The sequence below is a fragment of the Mytilus californianus genome, unplaced genomic scaffold (assembly GCF_021869535.1).
Source record: "Mytilus californianus isolate M0D057914Y unplaced genomic scaffold, xbMytCali1.0.p SCAF_10, whole genome shotgun sequence".
Taxonomy (NCBI): domain Eukaryota; kingdom Metazoa; phylum Mollusca; class Bivalvia; order Mytilida; family Mytilidae; genus Mytilus; species Mytilus californianus.
Window position 1 is genome coordinate 69360058 of NW_026262582.1, and position 24656 is coordinate 69384713.

Below are 24656 nucleotides of genomic sequence, written 5' to 3' on the forward strand. Positions count from 1 at the left end.
TTTCAAAGATCGATTTATAAACTTTATGCATAAAATATTTAACCCACAAGGAACGATAGCACAGACTGAAAATGCTCCGGAAAGAGGATTGTTTGCGAATCATTTTGAAAGAAAAACTGAATTATTTTGATATCCTAATGATAATGTTGTTTTTTTGACAGCACTATATTTTATTGATTATTCAATATATGTATATGGTATCCGGCATTTATATACATGTTCATGCATAATAATAATCCCTTGTATATATTTTAGTTGACTGATTGTAAGTTGTTTAATGTCCAGTGTAAACTATTTCATACATTTCTATGAAGAAAAAGTTTCTCATTCCTAGGATGATCATTTAAGGATTTTTTGTGCACAACGTAATTTAAAGTATTAACTCCGTGTTTCAAAGTCAAACAAGATAATATTATGTTTCTTCATATTTCTAAAAAAAAATGGATTTGTTTTGTGCTCAATAGAATTTACAACGACCAATTAAATTGTATTGACAATGAGGTTTATATTTATGTATGTGCCAAATAGGAAAACAATAAACTGGTAAGTTGGAGACCATTCAGACTTCAACTCTTCGAAATTAATAGTTTACAATTTTGGGGAGTTAAAAATTGAAAGTGAAACTTTTTCTTTTATTGTTAACTTTGCACTAAAAATGTATATACAAACCTATTCTATTACCTTTCCACTGAGAAAATTCTTAAGTGAAAAATATTTTCAATAACCCCATCAAATATGATTTGTTTTAAACCGAATTAAACGTACATTAAACGAAACTTAAACTGTAGGAGATCAAAGTGGGTTTAAGGACAACGAGACAGCAATCAAACAACAAAAAACACATAAGGACATCTAGTGGGCAACGTATATATAGTTTTCACCAATAGAAAGGTGTAGACACAACATGCCAATTTCTAAATCATCCCCAATTTCTATATCATTATAAATAAATTTATCCCGGAAAATATAATACATATACTACATGTCTTTGATTTAACAGAACCAATAATAAAAGATCTCGCATTACAACGTGATTCTCCATGTATAATTTAAAAATTGAGAAGAAAGCTGGAATATGACAGATATACAATTTAAAGAATACCTATCTTAAAGTTTTACTACTAAAAGGTACATTTTCCCCCTTCTTTTAACCTACAAGAAAACTTTCCCGAGAGCCGATGATTAAATATCTGCCTAATTTTTCCGAAACGCTCATGTATAATATTAATATGGCGTCAAGTGTTTAAACAGTTATTTGCCAATCAAATCGGTATGCACGTTAAATAAATATCAAAAGTCATATACATAATGCTTAAAAAGTTATGCAATTATATTATCAATCTAAAAATATTAATCACGAAAAAAAAATATATATATTAAATGACAGAAGCAATTTAACATTCTAAAGGATATTGTTACACTATTGCCGAAAACTGAGACTACTATAACTGTTATAGTAGTCTCAGCCGAAAACAATACGAAATTGATAAGCAAGTATGACAAACCAATTATTCATGGTTGACTAGTTCTATATGTACCAGTGGCACGTGTCCTAATTATTAAGAAAAGGGGCAGACAAGTATTAAACAGAAATAACCGGTTTTTCAAAACCACATTTTCAAAATTCACTGCATGATTTAAACAGCTTAAAAGTGTTTCATTTATTTTATCTTTGTGCGTATACGAAAAAATGATAGCAAGTTAAACTTCAATGTTCATGACTTACGAGTATTAGATTTCTTGTGAAATTGATCGATGAGCGACTTTTTACAAATAAAGAAAAAAAAAAATATGGCGTAAACATCGATTAATGGACAAGCAACCCAACGAGAAAAATAAAATATAAGAGGCATCAATAACTAGTTTTGAGTTGGAGAAATTATTCAATGCTATATGATTCTATTTAGGTTCATGCGTTTTTCGATTTACGAAAGAGTCAATTAGAAAAAAATATGTTATTGAATCCAAAAAAGAATGCAAAAAAGATACATGAAATAAAGTCATAACATAAGTTTACAAATACGTACCTAGGTGCATTTAATAAAGCAACATTTGAACTTATTATTATCATTTTTTTTTAATTGTAATTTTATGTTTATGTATATTTAATGTTACCCGATATGGCGTTCTTCTAAAAGATTAAATTCACTTGAATGGGTATTTCTAGTGTATATACATGTATCACACGTGCTATCTACATGTACAATATACGGAAATGACACGGCTGGGTATTGTAAAGTTACCGAATGAAGATTAATGTCAAATACATATCCCCGGGCGAAGAATTTACCTGTCTGTTATTTGTGCCAACTACCATCATATTGAAAATGTTTGAATCGAGCCCATCTCTTTCGCGTGCCACTGGTACAACTCCAGGATAGTTTAAGAAAGTTTTTTTTTTAAATTTAAACTTTTAACCACAGAGTGAAAATAATGTTAGCTGGAAGAAAAACTAAGTCCATAAATAAAATACGATTTATTCTACAACATTTACTTCTGGATACTATCTTGTGATCATAAACAAGCTTCCATCCAAGTTTGGTAGAAAACCGGGATATTTTAAGAAAGTTATCTAAATTTCAAAAACTTAAACCACAGAATGAATGTAATGTTAACTGAGAAAAAAAACTAAGTCCATTTATACATGTGAAACACAGATAACCAGGATTTTTTTTTCTCCAAAATTTGCTTCCGCATACTATCTTATGATTATAAGCATTCTTCTGTTAGTAGAAATCCTGGATAGTTTAAGAAAGTAATTAAAATTTCAAAAACTTTAACCACAGAGTGAACATGTGGATGTCGCTAGCCGACGCCGACGACAGAATGTAGGATCGCTATGTCTCGCTTTAGCGACAAAAGTCGTAGGCTCGACATAAATGTAATAAACTGTTATACTTTGAACATGTGTATCTAATGTGCTGGTAAACAAGTATATACATACTAAAATACTTTTTAATAGAAAAAAAAATACGAGAGAACTATAAAAAAGTGAAGTTAACAAAAAAGCAAGAAAAAATTAAAAGGAACAAAAATTAAAAAAAAAGAATAGTAGAAAATACATTCATTTTGTTACATTGAACTAAAAAATATAACAGACAGAAACAAAAGAAATACGATATAGTAACAAACAGACGAAAAAAATCAGAGAAAATTGAAATATCATAAACATGTTCAATACAAGCCGATTCAAAACGGGTCAAGGTTGAACGAACATGAATTTCTATAGATTACACAGGTGACAATCAACGGAGGGTGGTGCGTGTCGATAAAACATTAAATAACTTTATAATTACTAAAGATATGATTATAAAATTTAAAATTATGTACTTTTCGAAAATCTCCTTCTATATGCAATGTTTTTTGTGTCAATTCTATCATTCCACCAGGTCCTTAGTGCAATATTTTGTTCTTAGTCCACTAAGGAGGCCCTTTGCGATATTTCTATTTGTCCGTATAAATACCGCAAAGGACCTCCTCTGTACACTAAGAACAACAATTTGCAAATAAGTCTATAACATTTTTGCAATTAAATGCTTGTTTTATTGGTGTAAATGAATGCTGCAGTTTTTGTCTGTTTGTCTTTTTCATTTTTAGCCAGGCGTTGTCAGTTTTTTTTTTCGATTTATGAGTTTGACTGTCCCTCTGGTATCTTTCGTCCCTCTTTTAAAATAAAGTGATGCAAAAACAGAATTGGCGTAATTAAGTTGTGGCGCAAATTATTCATTATTTTTCAGCGAAATTGGAGATCGGCCTTCAAACACCGTGTGTACACTAACAAAACAGTATTCATCATTTACGCTGTCTAGCCTGAGAATAAAAGTTTTGGCAATTTGTGTAGGATTTTAATTTTAGAATGTAATGAACAAGTAAGAAGATTGTTAAAAACCTTAAGTTAATTGGAAAATGAGCTATGCATGATAAAAGGAAATAGTTTGGTGCGTCGATACGAAATTTCAGAGGCATGTGATATTTGTAAAATTTTAAGTCTTTCAATAAAAACCATTTGTAGAACTGTATATTTCGATCCTTCAAATATGTGTAAAATAATTAAAAGTTATATTATTTAATCTCTTTCATATATACAATTGCAGTATGATTATGCGTATAAATACTGTAGATTTGTATTTGATCATCGATTGCATGCATAACGTCCAGTGACAAATATTTCATGTATTTGTACAAAGAACAAATCAACAACTTTAAGAATACAATTGATTGGTTATTTAGGGTAAATGATTTTCGTTAAAATTGGTGATACTTGGCCAGAAGCTTACCTCTAAAATAAAGAAATATAAAAAAAAGGTAGAGTTATTTTTTAATTCTTTATCATCATACATGGACTTAAGCACTTTTTACAGTCAAAATAACCGTTTTAACACCGACAGCAGGAATCACAAGCGACTCTGGTTCCATATAAGTCTTCAAAGAATTTTACTATAATATCCCTGGCAATTTTCGGTTTATATCAGACTCTGTCATTGAGGAGAACAAATACCATGGATGCCCTGTCTTTTTTTTAATACATGTAGATATAAAACGTGTATCTCATATATAAAGCCTCATTTATAGAACAGTATATATAATTTATTGTTTCAAGGAAATATTTGGATCAGAGAAATATTTGGTGGAGAAGAGAGAAAGAAAGAGAGAGACTTATTTCGCGGTATTTGGTCTCATGTTATTCATGTCAAAATGTGATGGAAGGAAATGTTTCCCCTTTGATTTATATAGCAGGGTATTCCATAATGATAGTAGTTGCAGATTATTTTCTATCGGTAAGAAATGGTATACAGTTCGAAATCTACATTAAGTTATAGTACATTTAAAGTAAGTTTATTGCATTACTAAACGTTTTTCAATCAAGATAAAACGTTTACAACCAATACTATTTTTACGACTAAATAAGTTTTATGTAAATAAATAGTTCACGTTTCAATTAACTTAGGGTATTGTTTAGGTTATTTTTTTTTTAACATTTTATAAGATCGAATTTGAAATGATTCAAAATTGCAAAAAGACATCAAGAACTACGCAATTAGTATGAAACAAAATATATACTAAATAAGATAACTTATTTGCTTTAATTAACAAGTGAAATGTTTCCAATCCAATCTTTCCAATCTAATATAGTCCAAAGGGTGACAAAAGGATATAAATATGGTCACTAAAGGTTTTCTTACGGCTGGCGGTAAAAAAAAAACCTTGCCAAAGTGGGGCATCCGCTTGGTTGTTTGAAATATACAAGTACGCAACCAACTATCAATCAATCCAATCTAATAATTTTTTTTTATCCCGCATCTTTTTATATTAAACTATTTTAACTCAAAACAACTTTCAGAAAGAAAACCCTAACATATATCAGACGCTTAACAAAACGATATACCATACGATAGATGAAACGCTTAACGATATCATATACCATACGATAAACGAAACGCTAAACGCTAAACCATACCATGTACCATACGACAAATAAAACGCTGAACGATACCATGAAACATACGATATACAAAACCCTAAACGATGACATTTACCATACGATGAACGAACGATGAACGAACGCTGACCGAACGTTGTACGGACGCTATACGAATGATGTACGAACGATGACCGAACTCTATACGAACGATTCCCGAACGCTACACGTACGATTCCCGAATGAAAAAAGTGTTAACTTTTACGTTACAGGGACTGTAATAGATATAATAAGATGTGGTAATGAGACAACTCTCCATCCAACATGTCCATGTCACAATTTGTAAAAGTAAACTATTATAGGTCTCTTTTCTGTCTTCAACACGGAGCCTTGCCTCACACCGAACAGCAAACTATAAAGGGCTAGTGTAAAACCATTTAAACAGGGAAACCAACGATATAATCTATATAAAAAAAAACAGAAACTCTTATGAATCACATCAACAAACGACAACCACTGAACATCAGGTTCCTGACTTAGGACAGGTGCAAAAAAAATGCAGCAGGTTTAAACGTTTTAATAGTACCAACCTTCACTCTTCCCTGAAACAATAGTGTAACATTGCAACATAGAAAGTCTACTACTAGGGAATGTTTAACGACCTTGACTATCCAAGAGGGTCTCGAACGTTCGGTTGATATTTACGTCAACAGAAAAAGGCGTATATAAATCACACACTTTATTATTGATACAACGAAACAGATTTGGTTCGTACGATTTTTTGCATTTGAAATTTGGATTATGAGACACTGTGTATTCTATTATCCTCTAGTTGAGCCTGCTCCCCAGTTCTGAAAAGAAATACAAAACGTTTTAATAAAAATTACATTTAAAAATCTGACTCACATGAGTTGTCTCGTGTCAATTAAATACAATAAGTAGAATACTAGTTCATTACAGCTTTATGCATATGCAAAAATAATATAAAAAGAAGCCAAGTTGTTGAAGGCCGTACGATGATCTATACTTGTTTACCTTTAATGTCATTTGGTCTTTGTTGGAGGGTTGTCTCTTTGACAATCTTATAACATGTTTTTATTTTCATATCATGAAAGATCTGACAGTAAAACGAAAGCAGATTTAATAAATAACTTCTCGTGCTAAATGCTAAGCTAGCTACACTTTATGCAAAGCAATCTAAGTTGAATTCTCGTAGAACCGTAGTAGTGTGCGTTAAATTAACAGCAATGAAATATTATTTACATTGAAACTTGTCTGAAATAAACCTCTTCGGGACTTAAGATTTCTTTCGGTTTGGCAGATGTCCGATTTTATCAGGTTTTTAACGCATACCATTTGATATGACTGGATTTTATAACATCTTTGATTTAGCCATGTTTTTGATTTATGCAAGATTCGGTTTAGACAGGTTTCACTGTATTGTTAAGGTATCATAACAGCTGTGATAAATACATAAATACATTTTAACATTGATTTTATCATTTCATGGAGTGTGATTTGGCATTTCTCCCAATCTATAAAACAAGGCTTCTCGAATGTTTTTCATATATAAAATTAAACTGTCTCGAGACTGGAGACATATCATATTACACGAGATGCTGGTGGTGCATTATGTTTCTGTTACAATTTTTAGATGATATATAATTTGTAAACGATCTTTAAAAAAACGGTGGTCTTTCTCAAAAAAGCGAATTCAGAAATATAGACGATATGAATTGAAATTTTAACCATTTTAAATTGGAGGACTATTTCTTAAAAAGAATTTTTTACCGCAGGTGGTTCATTAGCAGTAGCAGGAAGTTCTCTGGTATCAATCACTCCAGCAGTGTCAACGGCTCGTTTTTGTCTGCTTCCGTGATTAAGTCTTTTACTAAGTAGTTCAAGTAATGTTGTAAGTCTCCTTCGAGATTCGGACTGAAAGAAGTAAAATATAATAGGATTCATAATTTATTTATCAATCATTGCAGATGTTGGACATTCATCCGCACGGATATACCCGAGAACAATATTAATATTTCTGTTCAATTAACATTATGCTGATATACCTTAAACACACAGACACAAATGTGCAAGTCATTATTCTACAGAAAGACCATAAATTTAAATCTACAGTACTAATATTGAATAAAGTCAATTAACACAATTTTATACTTATTTTTCATATTCCTATTCATAAATGCGAGTGAGAAAAAATGATTTGTTATAAAAGTGTTATACAAAGTTTTCCATTATCAATGTTATCTAATGTAACATCCCTTTATTACAGCGTAAACTTTACAGACTGAACTTTGCTTCATTTTTGTTGAAAGTTAAACTAACTATGCGATAACGCATTATTTTGATAAATTGATTCTGCCGTTAAACTTTCACAAAATATTTCAGATGTAACATTGTACAATTAAACCAAATTTGGCCAAACCTCGATATGACAAACTACACTATCTGGTATTGTAATCAGGGTAAATAATGACCTTACATTGGACATTGTTTTATGTATTGATGCACATTCTATTGAAACTTGGTATCGTCCAGCTGCTTCTTTATAGCCATATAAAAGCATGATTTAAATTCCACTGAAAAATCAATCAATCATATAAAAATGCCTGTACCAAATCATGAATATGACAGTTGTTGTCCATTCGTTTGATGTATTTGAGATTTTGCCATTTGATAATGGACTTTCTGATTTGAATTTTTCTTGGGAGTCGGTATTTTTGTTTCTCAAAATGATGATTGACAGTCGTCCTATTTCATAACCCTAAACTTTGCAGAATAAACTTACCGAACTAGAAGAAAGGTTAAATTTTTCATGAGCAGCACTTAAACAGTCAGTCTGAGTTAAATCGCCATTTTCAATTTTTATCATTACTCTTCTACACATTTCACCCTCTCCAACACATTCACCTACTTCTCCTGGTTCAAAATCTCTCGAATCAGAAAGGAATACAGCAAGGTACCTACGTATTTAGAGAACATGGTTTTAAAACAGAAACAAATTTAAAAAGGTATGCAAAAAGACAGGTATAAATCGTAACATTTTATTACTTCATACTATTGTATGATGACAGTAATTTTTTATGAATTTGGTGTGTCCAATGCGCATTCGAGGTTTACTTTTAGCATGACCATAGGGGACCTAAAAGGAAATAGTCTTATTCACATGAGGTCAAATTGGCCGAGGGACTGTGAACCTTAATTTCTAAATAAAAAAGTTCTACATTTATTAAAGAAGTAGTTATGTAAGAAATCATGTCATGGACTGGCAATCAACCAGCAGTTAATTTTCTATTCTTTAAAAGTGTAACTACTTTTCATGTCCATGCCCTTATAGGTATAAAACCACTAATTGGGGTCGGTCAGTAAAAAAAACATATAAGAAAGTAATACATATTTTAAACAAAATAGTTCCTACGCAGAGCTGTAACTTTGTCAATAAGTAAAATATTTAGGTAATTTTGGTATGAAATGGAAGCATAGGCACTTGGGATCACTGTTGAACTGTTAAAAGTTTTTTTGCATATTAAAAAAATATATTAAATTATCTTGGAGTGAACACCAGTTCTAAAGTACATATATATCTATTATCAAACTTCCAGGAACCAGTGCGCTCTAATATGCAATTAAAGGTTTGTTTAATTTTTTAGCACCAATCGGGATAAGGTATAGTTTCGATATGAAATGACTGCCACTTTATTTGAACTGAAGAAAAAATAGCCAATAATGCTTGATATTAAAGAATTTTACTTAGCTATCCATGGAGCTATGAATAAGTGGTTTTATTCTAGAGGGATTTACTTGCTGTGTTATGCTTATAAAAATATAAACGATAAGTGTTGGCTATTAAGATATCATGAAGAAATAATTTGTTATTTCAGACTATAGAATAATGAAACAACAATAGCAACACAAACCCAGTATCGGAATCGTAGAAGTAGTCTCCGATCGCATCAACGTCGCTTAAAGAATCTACGGCTGCCCATTTCACCATTCCTCCAAACACTCTAAAAGTAGCATCGGATGGGATACACACTCCTAATCGTACACCTTGTGATCTGGAAGAAGAGACAAATCATGTGAAAAAACATATTTTGTATAAAGATTGATCCAGAAATTAAATCAAAATGTCATTTAGCAAACAGCTATCGTAAGGTGTAGACATCTGTCCATTTTTGAAAACTATCCTATAGATGTTAAAATTGAGAATGGAAATGGGGAATGTGTCAAAGAGACAACAACCCGACCATAGAACAGACAACAGCAGAAGGTCACCAACAGGTCTTCATTGTAGCGAGAAATTTCCGCACCCGGAGGCGTCCTTCAGCTGGCCCCTAAACAAATATATATACTAGTTCAGTGATAATGAACGCCATACTAAATGTTGTATTGTTACGTTTGTCATTGGCTAGCCATCTAATTGATGTATTCACAATAAATTCTGTTGTTCTTATTAAGAATATTTTCGAAAGACACTGTTTAGTGAATCGTCAAAATGAAAATTCTGCATCCTTGCAAATTGAGAAATAATACTGAGATAGGCATAACGGGTTTCTGCTAACATGAATAACACGATGGGTGCCTTATAGGGAGCAGGATCTGCTTACCCTTCCGGAGCGCCCGAGATCACCCCCAGTTTGTGGTTGGGCTCGTATTGCTCAGTCTTTCGTTTTCTCTGTTGTGTTTTGTGTTCTATTGCTTGTTTTTTTTTTCTTTCTTAAGCCGTGGCGGTATCAGTTTATTTTCGACTTATGAGTTTGAATGTCCGTTTGGTATATTTCGCCTAACATTTTTCATATGTAAAAACAAATAAAAAAGTACAGAATATTTCTGTGTACAAGTTGGATGAAATCACATTTTCATCATTAGTTTTCTATGTTGTGATGTGTACTTTATTGTGTTTGTATTTTTCTTTTTATCCATGACTTTTTTATATTTGGTTTAATTACGCAATACATAAGGTATTCGACTAGAAAACTTCTCCGACTCTTGTATGATATATCAACTTATTAAAACGTCAGTAGATAACGACACAAATAGCTTAAAAGTTAAATCACAAAAATACTGAACTCCGAGGAAAATTCAAAACGGAAAGTCCCTAATCAAATGGCAAAATCAAAAGCATAAACACATCAAACGAATGGACAACAACTGTCATATTCCTGACTTGGTACAGGCATTTTCTTTTGTAGAAAATGGTGGATTGAACCTGGTTTTATAGCGCTAAACCTCTCACTTGTGTCACTATGACAGTCGCATCAAATTCCATTATATTGACAACGATGCTTGAATAAACAAACAGACATAATAGGTAAAAATGTCCAAATAGGGGTACAGCAGTCAACGCCGTGTCACAATCTTAATCACAACAAAAACAAACAAATATTTAACAAAGAAGCATTACATTTGGGGTTCTTTATAGCTTGCTGTTCGGTGTAAGCCAAGGCTCCGTGTTGACGACCGTACTTTGACCTATATTGTTTTGGTTTTTTTTTACAAATTGTGCTTTGGATGGAGAGTCGTATCATTGGCACTCGTACCACTACTTCTTATATCTAATTTTTATGTAGGAAAACTTGCTTTGACAATAACCAAAAGACATTACTATATCATGTAGAAAAACTTGCTTTGATCATAACCAAAAGACATTACTATATTATGTAGAAAAACTTGCTTTGACAATAACCAAAAGACATTACTATATTATGAAGGAAAACTATCTTTGTCAATCTGATCATTTTATATGAAAAAATTAAAGGACTTATTTCAATTCATTGATTGATTATTGTTTGCATAACGTCCAGTGTGGACTAACTTTGCCATTCCAATAATTTTCAAATTGATGATTTCATTTGGAAGCTACTTTGATAATCCGATCCTTTTTATAAAATTTACTTTGACAATACGGCCATTCTAATGTTAATTTTTTTCAAAACGTTCTTTGAGAATCTGCTCCATATTAATTTCTTTCAACTTACTTTGACAGTCCGACCATTAGTATACCGAATTCTTTCGGAACTTCATCTTCAAAATACATAGAATAACTGTAACTTTCTCCTGTTATGACGAGAAAGCTGGCATCACCTGGTGAATCAGCATCCACTCGGGCGGTCTCGTAATCATCGTCCCTTGTCATCGTTAAAACGTTATCTGAGGGGTACTTTATAGCTAACTGGTAAAAAAAATAACTTGTTTTTATTAAGAAATACAATTTGGAAAGCTTTTCGCCATAACAAAATCAAAATAATTCTGGGTAATATATGTAAAAGAGGAAATCGTTCCTTGCATAATGGGTAATATATTCAAAAGAGAAAATAGTCCCTTGCACTTTTAGTTATATGAAGAGGAACCTATATTTAGCTATTTGTTATCAGTTACTTGTTTCTCTTCGGACAATTAGTTCTTACGATTTGCCATTTCATAATCGGAAATATCAAAGTCCGAGACCATAAAAAATCGACCACCATATTCAAGTTGGTTTTTTTTTACGGGATTTTTTGACAAATATTTTATCAGTGCTTGTTGTTCATTGCTGTTTCTCTTACTCTTTCTTCGCTTCATATTTGGTAGTTTGTTCCTGTGTTGTGACCACTGTCCAAGGTTAGGAGGGTATGCGTTTTCAAGTATGTTAAACCCCAGTTATCGGTCTCTGGTGGAAATTTGTTTCATTGGCAACCATATCACATTTTATTTTTTTATATGCACATGCTTGTTTCATTTATTTAAATTTAATGGAATCGTTTATGATATATCGATATATGCTTTCGCAAATTTGCAGATTTATCATTGTTGTGCTGATATTTTGAGTAATTATGAATATAATATGTGTGTTCAGTCGTGTATCACATTCAATGGTGATCATATGGATGGATCTGTCGTAGATTCACTTGTTTAGACGTACTTAATTATTTCTGTGACTGCATGTTACGGTCCTTCATGATAGATATTTAGCTAATCTGCATTCAATTCCATCTTCATGCCTAATATATCATGTACTGTGTTACAAATCTAGATTCTAATGACGAGGAAAGGTAACACGAGCCCAACGAAAGCTGAATTATATAGTTAAGTGTAACTGGCCGTGTGGTCTAGGCTCTAGATGGTCGAGTGGTCTTGCGCGTCGGGCACAGTGCAACGCGATTTGGTGCCACGATATCTCAGTAGCATAAGTTCAAATCCAGGCCAGAGAAGAACAATATATATATATATTCTACCGTTTATTTTGTATTATTTTTGCTGTTAATGTTCTTCTTCTCTGTACGTGCCTTTGCACTACTTTTCGTTTTATTGAAGCACTTTTGATGAGTATGGTGAGTCTGGAGTATCAAATTTTTAGCCTCATATCTTTATTGAGATTTTGCATAATTGTTACTTTTTTTCAATTATGAATCATGCTACAATTATGAAAAAAAGATAACCACTTACTTTACCGAAAGCATTTTCGCAATATCCAAAGTTCCAATTTGACCTAATCTTACATTCGTCTGTCATGTGGAAGGCTTCAGGACTTAGAACTGTAACGACTGAGTCATCTGAAACATCAAGGCCAATCATCGAGTTATCCATATCTCTGAATGTTCGGATATCGTCACCAGTTCGTTGCGTTTCATCCAAAAGAATGCCTTTGACTCTGTTTCCTTCGCTAGGCTGTGGTAGAAAAATATAAATGTGTACAGAATAACAATCATATGCCGACTGCCGTACATACATGTGTACCTAAAGGGTAGCTAGAAGTGAACCAAATAACAATATTATACTAAATTCCGTAAAAAGTACTGTAAATGTATTGTATAATAAGACATGTCATGCCTTGTAATCATAAGTTTCCGTTGATTGGCTGTGGTAGGGAAAAACATGGGTATCTAAAATAGAATAGAAGTGTACCAAAAGACAATAATATACCGAGTTCGGTAAAAATATCTGTAAATGTATGATATGAAAAGACATGACAGTCATTGAGTGCAAAATCCCTGTAACAGAATCTTTGAATTCTTTTCTTTGATCCTTGCAAATCCTTTCATGAGTTTTTTACATTTATTATTGATATTTCAAAAACAAATATCTTTAAAAGAAAAAAATGTGCCGATGTTAAATGTATAACACATTTTAAAAAATGATTTCATGCAAATATTTAAATGACTAATATATAAAAAAAACAAGAACAAGGACCTTTCTTTTTTTCTGCTTTTATGTACTTTATTCAAATTCTATAAATTTATAAAATTCTTATAAAAATGTGTTTTTAATAAAGCATGGACATCCTTATCTTATTCAATATCAATAGCCAGCATAGACTATTGATGTGATGACAGAGTTGTAGGTAAATAATCATTTGGTCCAGTTAAAACAAAAGTAATAATATAGTATGTCTGACGCTGTTACAACTTAGCTATAGACCCCATTAACATGGTACTGTCCATTGGTTTACATAGAGCTGGTATACTTTTTCGATAATTTTGATATATTTTGTCCAAAATGTATTACACTAGATTGATTGTTGATGGTTATCGCCTATTTTCACATGTGGTACATATTAGTGTGTGAAGCTAGATCAGCTTACCCTCGCTGAGCACTTGAGCACTTAAGATCTCACCCAGTTTCGGTGGCGTTCATGTTGCTGAGTCTTTAGCTTTCTCTATGCTATTGTGTGTACTGTTTGTCTTTTCGTCTATTTTTTGTTTTTATTTTGTCATGGATTTGTCAGTTTGTGTTTGACGTCATCCCTTTGGTATCTTTCGTCTCTATTCTGTGCTATTCGCAGGCAGTTAAACTTGCAATACTATTTGACTAGAACTGAAGTCTAAAACATCTTGACAGGTACTGAGTTCAAACTGACAGGCTCTATATTGACATGATTTTATCACTGTTACTGAACTAAAAAGACCACTCAACCACCGAGGACCTTTTTTTAATCAATAAACTTACATCAGAAAAACCAAATTGTGCATTAGTAATACTATGAAAAGGGGATTGTCCTTGCATTTTATCCCAACTAATGGCTCCCATTTGGTAATATTCGTTATCAGCAAAACCATCTAAGAAAACATCTGTCACATAAATAGGCCCTCTTCTCAGTGCGATTCCTTTTCTAGGATTGAAACTTTCCATCCTTAAAATTAAATAAAATATGTCAACCTATTCATGTTATTAATATATCAAAATAGTCCATTTTCGTCTACCATAAATTCAATTTCTTGAACTGGAATTTTCTATCTTTAAAAAGTCAATTAAGAACACTAATTTCTATTTCAAAATAAGTTATTTTCTAAATATGTCTACCGTTGATTCTATTTCTTGAATTGAAACTGTCTAACTTTTAACATTTAATCAAGAATATCAATGTCTATATTTTTGTATTAGCTATTATGCAGTTTTTCCTCCAACAGCCTAGTTTGCATCACATATGTAACAGAATTGTATGAAAGTCAAATATGTCGTATGGTCGTGCATAATAAACCTTGGTCATATCATTTTTTTATTCAATAAGGATTTCAGTTTATTACATCGGCTAATATAAACATGTTATCTTGACCACTCGTTCTCAAACATCATCGATATTAGAGGTGTAGCTAACTATAGAACCATGTTAAATCCACCATTTTCTTCGAAAATGCCTGTACAGAGCCAGGAATATGTTAGCTGTTTTCCGTTCGTTCTGTTGATTGATGAAGTCTTATGTTTGATTTTGTAAGTTTTACGAAATCCTAATTTTGAATTTACCTTGGAATTCCGTATTTTTGTTTTCATGTCAGCCGTTCCCTTTGTTCGTGAAGAGTCTACCTCATTTCAAAAATATATATATTTTCAGTGCCTCGATACTGAACACGAAAAATCATTATACGACAATTGAAGAGCTTATGAAAGCAAAACTGACTCAAAGTATACCTCCGGACAAGGAATCAGAGAAAAAAAATAATTTAAAATAGTATAACATCAAAGGTCATTTAAGTAATAAATCCTATCAGTGTTCGTATGGCTTTTCTTTACTTACATATTTGCAGAAATCAACGGGAAAGATCTTCCAGTTGATACGGGTTGGCCGTTAACTGTTGCTGGCTCTCCTAAATTAGGAGAATCTCCGATAAATACACTCTGGTCTATGAACTGCAGTGCAGAGTTCTCTCTACAAATATCATATATAGATAAAGGCAACAGTAGTATACCGCTGTTCATAAGTCATATATAGAATCACACGATGTATCATACCATTAATAATCCACTTCAGATTAGATTAAGTAAAACAAAAGTACAGGCAAAGTTAGTATCGAATAAATGTTTGGTTCAAATTCGTTTTAACTGAAACCTTTCACAGTAATTACATGTATAGTAATAAAAGTACAGAATAGTAATCCCAGATAATGAATTGAGGCAATTAACATTGATCTATCAATTTTTTCTGCACCAGATGCGCATTTTGACAATACATATCTCATCAGAGATGCTCCAAGCCAAATTATGAAATCCCAAACGTATTAAAGAAAAGAAGAGCTTATAATCTAAGGACAGAAACGATAGCATAAGCCGGGCAAGGAATCACAGCTTTGCATGAGAGAAATATATTCGTTGATATTCCTTTTGAACGAAACAAAGATTATGTACACAGGTGCGATACTGTGTGTACATTCAAGTGTGTGCTTTATGTGTGTGCGTTCATACGTGTGCTTAAAACTTACTTTACTATATTAAGTAATTCAGCGCTGTCTGATAACCTGTTAAAATGAAGAATCAATTATATATTTAGTTTACTAATCCTCATCATAGTACGCCAAAAAAGGTCGTTGTAATGTGATTTGGTAGAAATAAAACGTGATAAAAAGAGAAAACTGGAAGAGAAATAAAAGTTAAAAATGGAAGAAAAATGAATAATTATAGACTTTAAATATTTGTGGCAGTTCTAGCTAATTGCAGAACGAGGACAACTTATATCCCATTCGTTTGAATATACTTGCCTTTAAATGTATTTGATCGTATTACATTAGAACATGTAGGAGTAATTATCTGTTTAATTTTACAAAGTAGAAGTATACAATGTTGTATCAATCTACCGTTTCATCAATAAATGCTTAGGTTTTTCGCCATTTTTGGGCACTTATTTTAAATTTTACTTCCAACAATTATGAATAAAACACCACATGAAATATATGGAGCCGATACTATGTGTCTTTGTCTTACATGGAACATGTTGTATTAGATCTTGAGATGCCGGAATAGTTGTCTGATTTGTTTCATATTTTTTCTATTCACAATTGTGACATGTATACAAATTGTATACGCACGGCCAGTCGTGATTCATGCATACACTCTTCCGGCCTTACGACCTGTCTGCCTCATTTCGGCGGTGACTCTCTCGGGTTTTTTTTCATCGTAATTTCTAGTAAATTTTTGATATTTGAGCATCAGTAAAGTATTGTTGAATCTTGTCTTCAAATGCTTTCTATCCATTCTTAAACGTAAACAAATAAGTTGAGAACAAAATTACTTGACGTCTTTTTTTTTTATTCGATCTTAAAGAAAAGTTTACGCAATGAAGAAGAGTATCACAAAAATGAAACAAATATCATAGCGTGTTAATACGATTGCATTATATGACAGCGATGACAAATATCATATTACTTCCGGTATAACTTGTAACACGTAACGGAGAGCAAAATTAACAATTGATATTTTCCGATAACTGCATCCCCGATATATGTGAATTTTTCATGTATGAAGTATCTTAGAATATTTATATTTGAAAAAGAGTGGCGAAAGATACCAAAAAGACATTCAAACTCAGATTTTGAATAATAACTTACGATGCATGGACTATTTTGAACATTCCTCCTCTAATCCATGCGTTTCTAGGGCTGTTTTTGTAGGCTAAAATGGATGTAAAATCAAATCATGTACTGTTTTTTTTTTGTACTATATGATCTTATAAACTGACTCATAAGCTTAAGTAATATCAAGACTCAAAATGTGTACTCCAGTTGCTTTATGTCTATACGAGATTCATCAGTGTCACTAGAATAAACAAAATTGTTTTAAAAGCCAAATGAAATATTAAGGTGAAGAGCATTGAGAACCCAAAAGTCCAAAAGGATAGGGGATGCGATAAATACGTCAAAGCGCCAAAAACATCTTTACAAACTAGAAATCAATTAAGTCTGCAATACTGGACTCAATAAGTTAAAAATATTGAGACAAGTTATACTAATTTTCTTTTACAAACATGTATACGGTATTTTGGTTTACTAAATTTGCAATTGTAAACATGTTTAACCCCGCTGCATTTTTGCGCCTGTCCCAAGTCAGGAGCCTCTAGCCTTTGTTAGTCTTGTATCATTTTTAATTTTAGTTTCTTGTGTATAATTTGGAGTTTAATATGACGTCCGTTATCACTGAACTAGTATACATATTTGTTTAGGGGCCAGCTGAAGGACGCCATTTGATAAATCACTTTCTATTTTTAATTTTCCTTGAATTTTTACTTTAAAATTTTGGTTTGAAAATTTGTACTAAAAAGATCTTCCATCCATACCTGTTTATTTGAATGGGCAACATTGTTGTCGAATTCAGAAATAACTGTGTGTCTTGCTTCATCTTTTAACATGTATCCTTTATCAGCAGAAGGTCCTAATGGAATTCGTGGATATGTATACCAATATCCTCGTCCCTAAAAAAAAATAAACATTTGTTAATATAATGGCTCATGATGGGGTGGATGGATGGATGGATGGATGGATCGGTGGATGGCTGTTTCCCGTTCAGCGGCAGATGTAGATGAACTATTGTCGTACCGTCTATACATTTCTAGGAATATGAATGGCTAAAAGCGACCGCATGGAGACCGTGTACATTTCAAATGGGAATAGCAGGTGTGGTTTATCTTAATACTCAATTACTAGTGGTGTTACGTCCCTTTATAAAAAAAAACAGCGTTGAAGATAAATCTGAAACGTTTCGCCCGAACAACAGATACAAATATTGACGATGAATTGAAATCAAAGTAACTTAATAACCATATGCTTGAAAAAAAGACTGCTCAAAATGATAAATTGTAATTGTAAATTTGAAGTTCTTTGTATTTGTGCGAATGCTAAAACTTGAAAAAAATGTTTGATATTGAATGCTGAAAAAGAATATTGAGTTTTGAAAAACGTGAATGTTAAAAACATATGTGGAAAAAAATTGAAAAAATGTTAAAGAAAATTTTTGTTTTAAATGTTGAATGTTGAATGTTGAATGTTGAATGTTAAATGTTGAATGTTGAATGTTGAATACTGAACCAACTTGACATCCGAGAATGTGAGTTGGGATTTAACTTGTTCCGTGATAATTAAGTTAACACTTACATCTCCCCCTGCTGCTACGTTGTTTGTGACGTAACTAAGAGGATTTGTAATCCAGAAGGTAGTTGGTGATCTGTAAAAAAAGGGAAATGACAGTTAAACCTTTTGCTGAATTTCTTCTTTAATTTGGTATGGAAAGTGATTGGTTGATTGATTGTTGGCGGTGTGTTTAACACCGCTTTTCGAATTGTTGACAATTTCAATCAAATGTCTACTAAAAGATAAGTATACTTTATTTTTTTTAATTACATGTATTAGTGATTATAAAATAACGGTCTTTTAATTCAAATACTTTTATTGATAAGACTCACAGTTCCTTCCAAATTTTACGTAGTGGATTCAAATTGGACTTATTCGTTTTTACGTTAATCTCATTTTTAATTTAGTTTATCTTAAAAGCGTTTAGTTTTGTGTGTGTATACATGATGTAACATCAGAGCTTAAAAATGCTTTTCTCCGCAACATGTAAAGGTTTCAGTGTGACTGTTTTATTATTTCATTTTGAAATATTCAGCACGTGATTTTACGTATAATACATACAGCTTCTGCATGAATGACAATAGTTGAAATAATAAATTTGACAAATTAAGCTGTACTGATTTTTATTTACTTTTCAAGAGCTAATACTGTTCCTTAAACATATCTCAAAAAGAACTTGCAATTCTGGAATATTTAAGATATTTACATGTCAGCTTTAATAAGTGTTCCTTTTTCCTGACCGAGTCCTAAGTTTCCATTTAATACCGTTCTCTTTTCGCCACCATCTTCCAAGAAATAACCATGACCTTTTGTCATGTAACATACATTATCTTCAACCTAAATATACAAAACCAAATGGTCAATGATTATTGATAAACGAAATATATTTTTTAGAATACAGGTACACAGCAATTTTCTATACCGAACCTTTTCACAAATGAGAAAAGGAATGTATAATTCTAACTTCTTCTGTATATGTTATTCACTAACTATATCCTAAAGAACTTATAGTTTTTAAGGAAACATTTTTAAATAAATCAAAGTTAACCTTAGATTGGTTTGGCTACCTTTAGGTCCTTTTAGTCATATAGCTTTTCAACTGTATCGGTTCTTTCACATTCTTGGCTTTCAAATATTTGGCTTTGATCGTCCCTGATAAATGTAAATCAAGAAAAGTGCTTCAGATGCATGAAATATTTAACGTGTTTTCATTTTTTTTCAGAACAAACTTGTTAATACAATAGACGGTGCTATATTTCTTGTTATTGTTTTGCCTCGAAAGGGAGTTAAATCCATACAGGTTTCCGGTTAATATGAATGATTCGTCATTGTTTGTGCTTCCGATCCATATCCATAACTTTTGCAATATTAAAGCAAATACATAGTAAAAGAGGGGCGAAAGATACCAGAGGGACAATCAAACTCATAGTTCGAAAATAAACTGATAAAGCCATGGCTAAAAATGAAAATGACAAACAGACAAATAATAGTACACCAAAAACTGGGAGTGATCTCAGGTGCTCCGGAAGGGTAGGTAGTAGTTTATGTGTCACTTATACAGTTTGAACTGTTATCGCTCCCTATTTATTACAGTGAAAGGGGAGAACATAAGAAATCAAGATATCTAACATAACCCATAGCCGTACGTGCAATCAGATCACGTGTCCCGTGTATAGTAACACATATGTTGTAGGAATGTTGGATAGAATTGTGTTTGATCCATGGCCTTGTAACTTTATGCTCATACTTGCAATATGACCATGTGTTCCGTGTTCAGTTACACATCTGCATTAAGAATTGTTGATAGAATTTTGTTTAATCCATTGCAATGTAGCTTTACGCTCATACTTAAAATAAGACAATGCGTTTCCTTGTACAGTAACACGTGGGATGTTAGACTGATGGATAGAGTTGTGTTTGATCCATGGCCTTGTAGATGTATTCTCATACTTACAATAAGACCATGTGTTCCGTGTTCAGTTACACATCTGCTCTAAGAATGTTGGATAGAATTGTGTTTGATCCATGGCCTTGTATCTTAATGCTCATAATTACAATAAGACCGTGTGTTCCGTGAACAGTAACACATCTGCTCTAAGAATGTTGGATATAATTGTGTTTGATCCATGGCCTTGTAGTTTTATGCTCATACTTACAATAAGACCGTGTGTTCCGTGAACAGTAACACATCTGCTGTTGGAATGATGGATAGAGTTGTGTTTTATCCATGGCCTTGTAGCTTCATCTTCATCAATATCCTCACACATATGGAAATGAATTGGGTATCTTCCTGTTTGTTTAAATACCAAATATGAAATTAATGATTTTAAAGATTATAATAAGTGGTATGATTGACAATAAAAAATAACATTAATGGAACCAATTCAACTGCGCCAGATACACATTTCGACAACTCTTTAGGGATGCCCGAGGTCAAAATATTTTAAAAAGCTGTTAAAACCAAAAAGGAACAAAACGTAAAATCAAAGAGGGTAACTATTACACAATGACCAGAAGACAGTTCTTTTAAATCCACCCAGTTCTAGTAAATAAAATGAAGACGTTCCAATGAGAACCAAATGTGCTCCCCTTCTTGCCGACTTTTTTCGGATATTTAAATGAAGCAGATTTCATACATGAGCTTCTAAGAAAGGGTGAAAATAAGCTAGCAATATCCTATAACTACACTCCACTATGAAAGTGATGTCCTCTCAATGAACAATTTAAAGTTAGGTGATTTTGTTGAACGGAACTATCCAACCGAACGTGAAATAAAGGATACAACAGATACAGTTAAGTTTGCCTCATATTTTGGCATCTAGAAATTGACAATGAGGTTCAGTTTAGAATAAAACTTTGCGGCAAAAGAGATGATGTCAGCTTGAAAATTGTGAACTTTCCATTTCTATGAAAAACTATTCAACAGCGCCTGCATATGGAATATTTAACTCCCAGTTGATACGATATTGCAGTCGTTGAATATTTTTCATGATTTCCTTGATAAATTGTCGCTGTTCACGAGGATGTTATAAACCCGAAGTTCAAAGTGACGAAGTTGAAGTCATTCTTTCGAACACGCTTTGGATGCCATCAATGCTCTAAAACTTCGTGCTTTATTTAGCATTTCAGCTTATTTTATTCAAAGGGTCACTATGCGACCTTTGGTTCCTCAATGCTCTTCACTTTTATACTTAATTGATCCTTTTCAATTTTTTTCGAGTGTCACTGATGAGTCTTTTGTAGACAAAACGCGTATTTGACGTCCAAACTATTACCCAGGTAACTTTGAGGAGTTATATTGATGATCATGTAGTTCTCTCAGTTTTTGTTCAATACATTGATTTGTCTTTTCTCAATCGATTTGAGAGATTTGAGCATCAGTAAACTACCGTTGCCTTAATTTATCTAAAATTCGTTTTCAAAGCAATTTCCCGACACCATCTTGCAAAATGGAGGAAACTGATAGGTATCTGTATTGTGTCTTGTTAAACTACTATGAAACAATTAAAAACATTTAAAAAATCTATTCTTAGGTTATTTTTACGTACCTAACACTTCTTGCTGTCCTAGATCATTGAATTCTGCATTTTCAATATGAACGCTTTTGAATCCTTTCAGTGCCTGAATATAGAGATAAATGTAATGGTAGTTTCAATATGAACGCTTCCTAATCCTTTCAGTACCTGATTATTGATTTAAATGTGGTGTATTTTCAATATGAACGCTTCCTAATCCTTTCAGTGCCTGAAGAATATATAGGTAAATATAATGACATTTTCACTGTGAACACTTTCAAATGCTTCAATACATGATTAAACGTATGGTAAATTTAGAACCTCTTTGTGAGTATAGATTACCAAGTATTACAATAGATGACTAAATGGACATAAACAAACTGAAATGAAGTGATTTTGAAATTTCTGTAAATACTTATTCTACTTTCAATTTAGAGGAACCAGACATGCAAAAAAGGCGAAGCATTTTTTAGTTTTAATAAATACGTATCAATTGAAAGTATTGTGAACGATTTCATCGACTAATTCTGTTGTCAAATCAATATTTATCGTACAAAATGACAAGTTCCCTATGGAAAATACTGCTCTTTCTTTTTTTTGGATATTTAAACTCGGGAAAGTACTACTGCTAGTATTTTTATACACGGCTTGATTGTATGTCTAAAATAGTTTGGTTTATTGATATGACTTGCTTAACCATTTTAAATGTCGGTCACAAGTGAACCAAATACACAAATTGCACTTGTTTTGCTACAAAAATGAACATCATTCTTATATTTTTTCTTAGAGAGAAAATAATTTATATTTTTTATAATTTACCAATCTGCACGTCTTTCAACATGGATACATATATAAAAATATGCAGAAAATGGTCACATTAACTGATGAGGTATCCCGAAAAAAAAGTAAAAGTTATAGAACGTCCCATATGCCTACCGCAAAAAGTAAAAGATACAAAAAGTAATTATGACGTTAACGTCGCGTGTGACTACAACAAAAGGTTAACTTCTTTAAATTAGCAAATTAAATACACCGGAAACATCTTTTTCGTACAACATGAGTAGTAAGCATTAACTATGGTCAAATTGTTCTTGAAATGTGGAGAAATAAAACAAAACATCAGTTATTTGACTTTCAGTTAACGAATGTGAATTTGAGCATGGATGCAATTGAGGTATTCCTCATTACAGAATCTTGGATCGTTTTAGGATAAGTTCAAACCTATTATTCTATCATTCAGTATGGATTATCGGTGTGAAACTATATAACTATAAAGGCTATATCTACAAAACAATAACAGAATGGAAAGATTTGTCTGGATCTGGAATAGCCGTATATGAAAAAATATCAAATAAGGAACTCTCGCGTTAAAGTATAGAAGGTTATGCGTAAATAAGCTACGCGATGGGTGCCACATGTGGAGTAGTATCTTTTTATTCTTCCAGAACAACTACGCTCCTGTCCAGTTTTTGGTTGGGTTTGTGTTGATCGAACTATTATTTTGTGAAATTGTTTTGTAAACTGTTGGGTTTTTTTAACGTCGTGTTTTGTGTGTTTTGCAATGGTGTTCTCATACTGTCATCGACTTCTGACTCTCCCTTTTGTATCATTCGTTTCTTTTTATGAAAACAAAACAAGTGTCGTGTCCACAAACAGGTGCAGGTTTCCATTAGGAGATTACCCGGCGAAGAATTATTTTACAGTTTGTTTGATCACTGAACAGAGTTTGCACAAACATTTACCTTTTCCATAAGTTGATTCCCTGGTGATGAATAATTTCACAATGTGAATGACATTTGTTTACACAGTTATATACTTACCTTAAGATTTCCACCATATGTAGTTGATCCTTCAGCATCTTCACTGTCAAAAAAAATGTTTCTGGTTAACAGTCCGACTTCGCCTCTCATATCAACATTTTTGTAGATTTCTCCATAGTGAGTGAACTTCAAGGGACCTGCCATAGATAAACAATACATGAGACAACACTAAAAATATGTTTGCTTTTCCTTTATGGACAATGTCTTCTATCATTTATATATGAATAAATTAAATCTCAATCTGCGTGAATTAATCAATGAAATACTAGTACACGCGATGCCAAATATATAACTGCACAACTATTGCAAAGATTTATACGTGTAAAAATAGTTCTAAAAATTACTTCATGTAATTTGAATTTATTTTCTAAGAGGCACAGAAGATTCTTATTTTTAAGACATATAAAATAAATTAATTTAAATACATTTTAAAAAAATGTCGGTACTTTTTATACGTATTCAGCTGTTTTATCAACTCAGCCTTTGGTATATTTTTAAAGTCAGCATTAAAAACAATAATACAATCATTCCATCATTATGCAGTTAATCTTTCATTTTATCCAATACATTTCATATC

General features: G+C 32.2%; 1 protein-coding gene across 1 annotated transcript in view; it reads right to left on the reverse strand.

The window, feature by feature from the left end:
- Positions 1–6143: 6143 nt before the first annotated feature.
- The window catches only part of LOC127718417 (cell migration-inducing and hyaluronan-binding protein-like), a 127098-nt gene continuing 108585 nt past the window's right edge, over positions 6144–24656 (reverse strand). Inside the window, exons 21-24 of the mRNA XM_052224433.1 lie at positions 9352–9492; positions 8223–8397; positions 7211–7354; positions 6144–6270 (exon numbers count right to left, since the gene is read on the reverse strand). Of these exons, the coding sequence (XP_052080393.1) occupies positions 6241–6270; positions 7211–7354; positions 8223–8397; positions 9352–9492 (490 nt within the window). The 3' untranslated portion in view covers positions 6144–6240. The remainder of the gene's footprint in view (positions 6271–7210; positions 7355–8222; positions 8398–9351; positions 9493–24656) is intronic.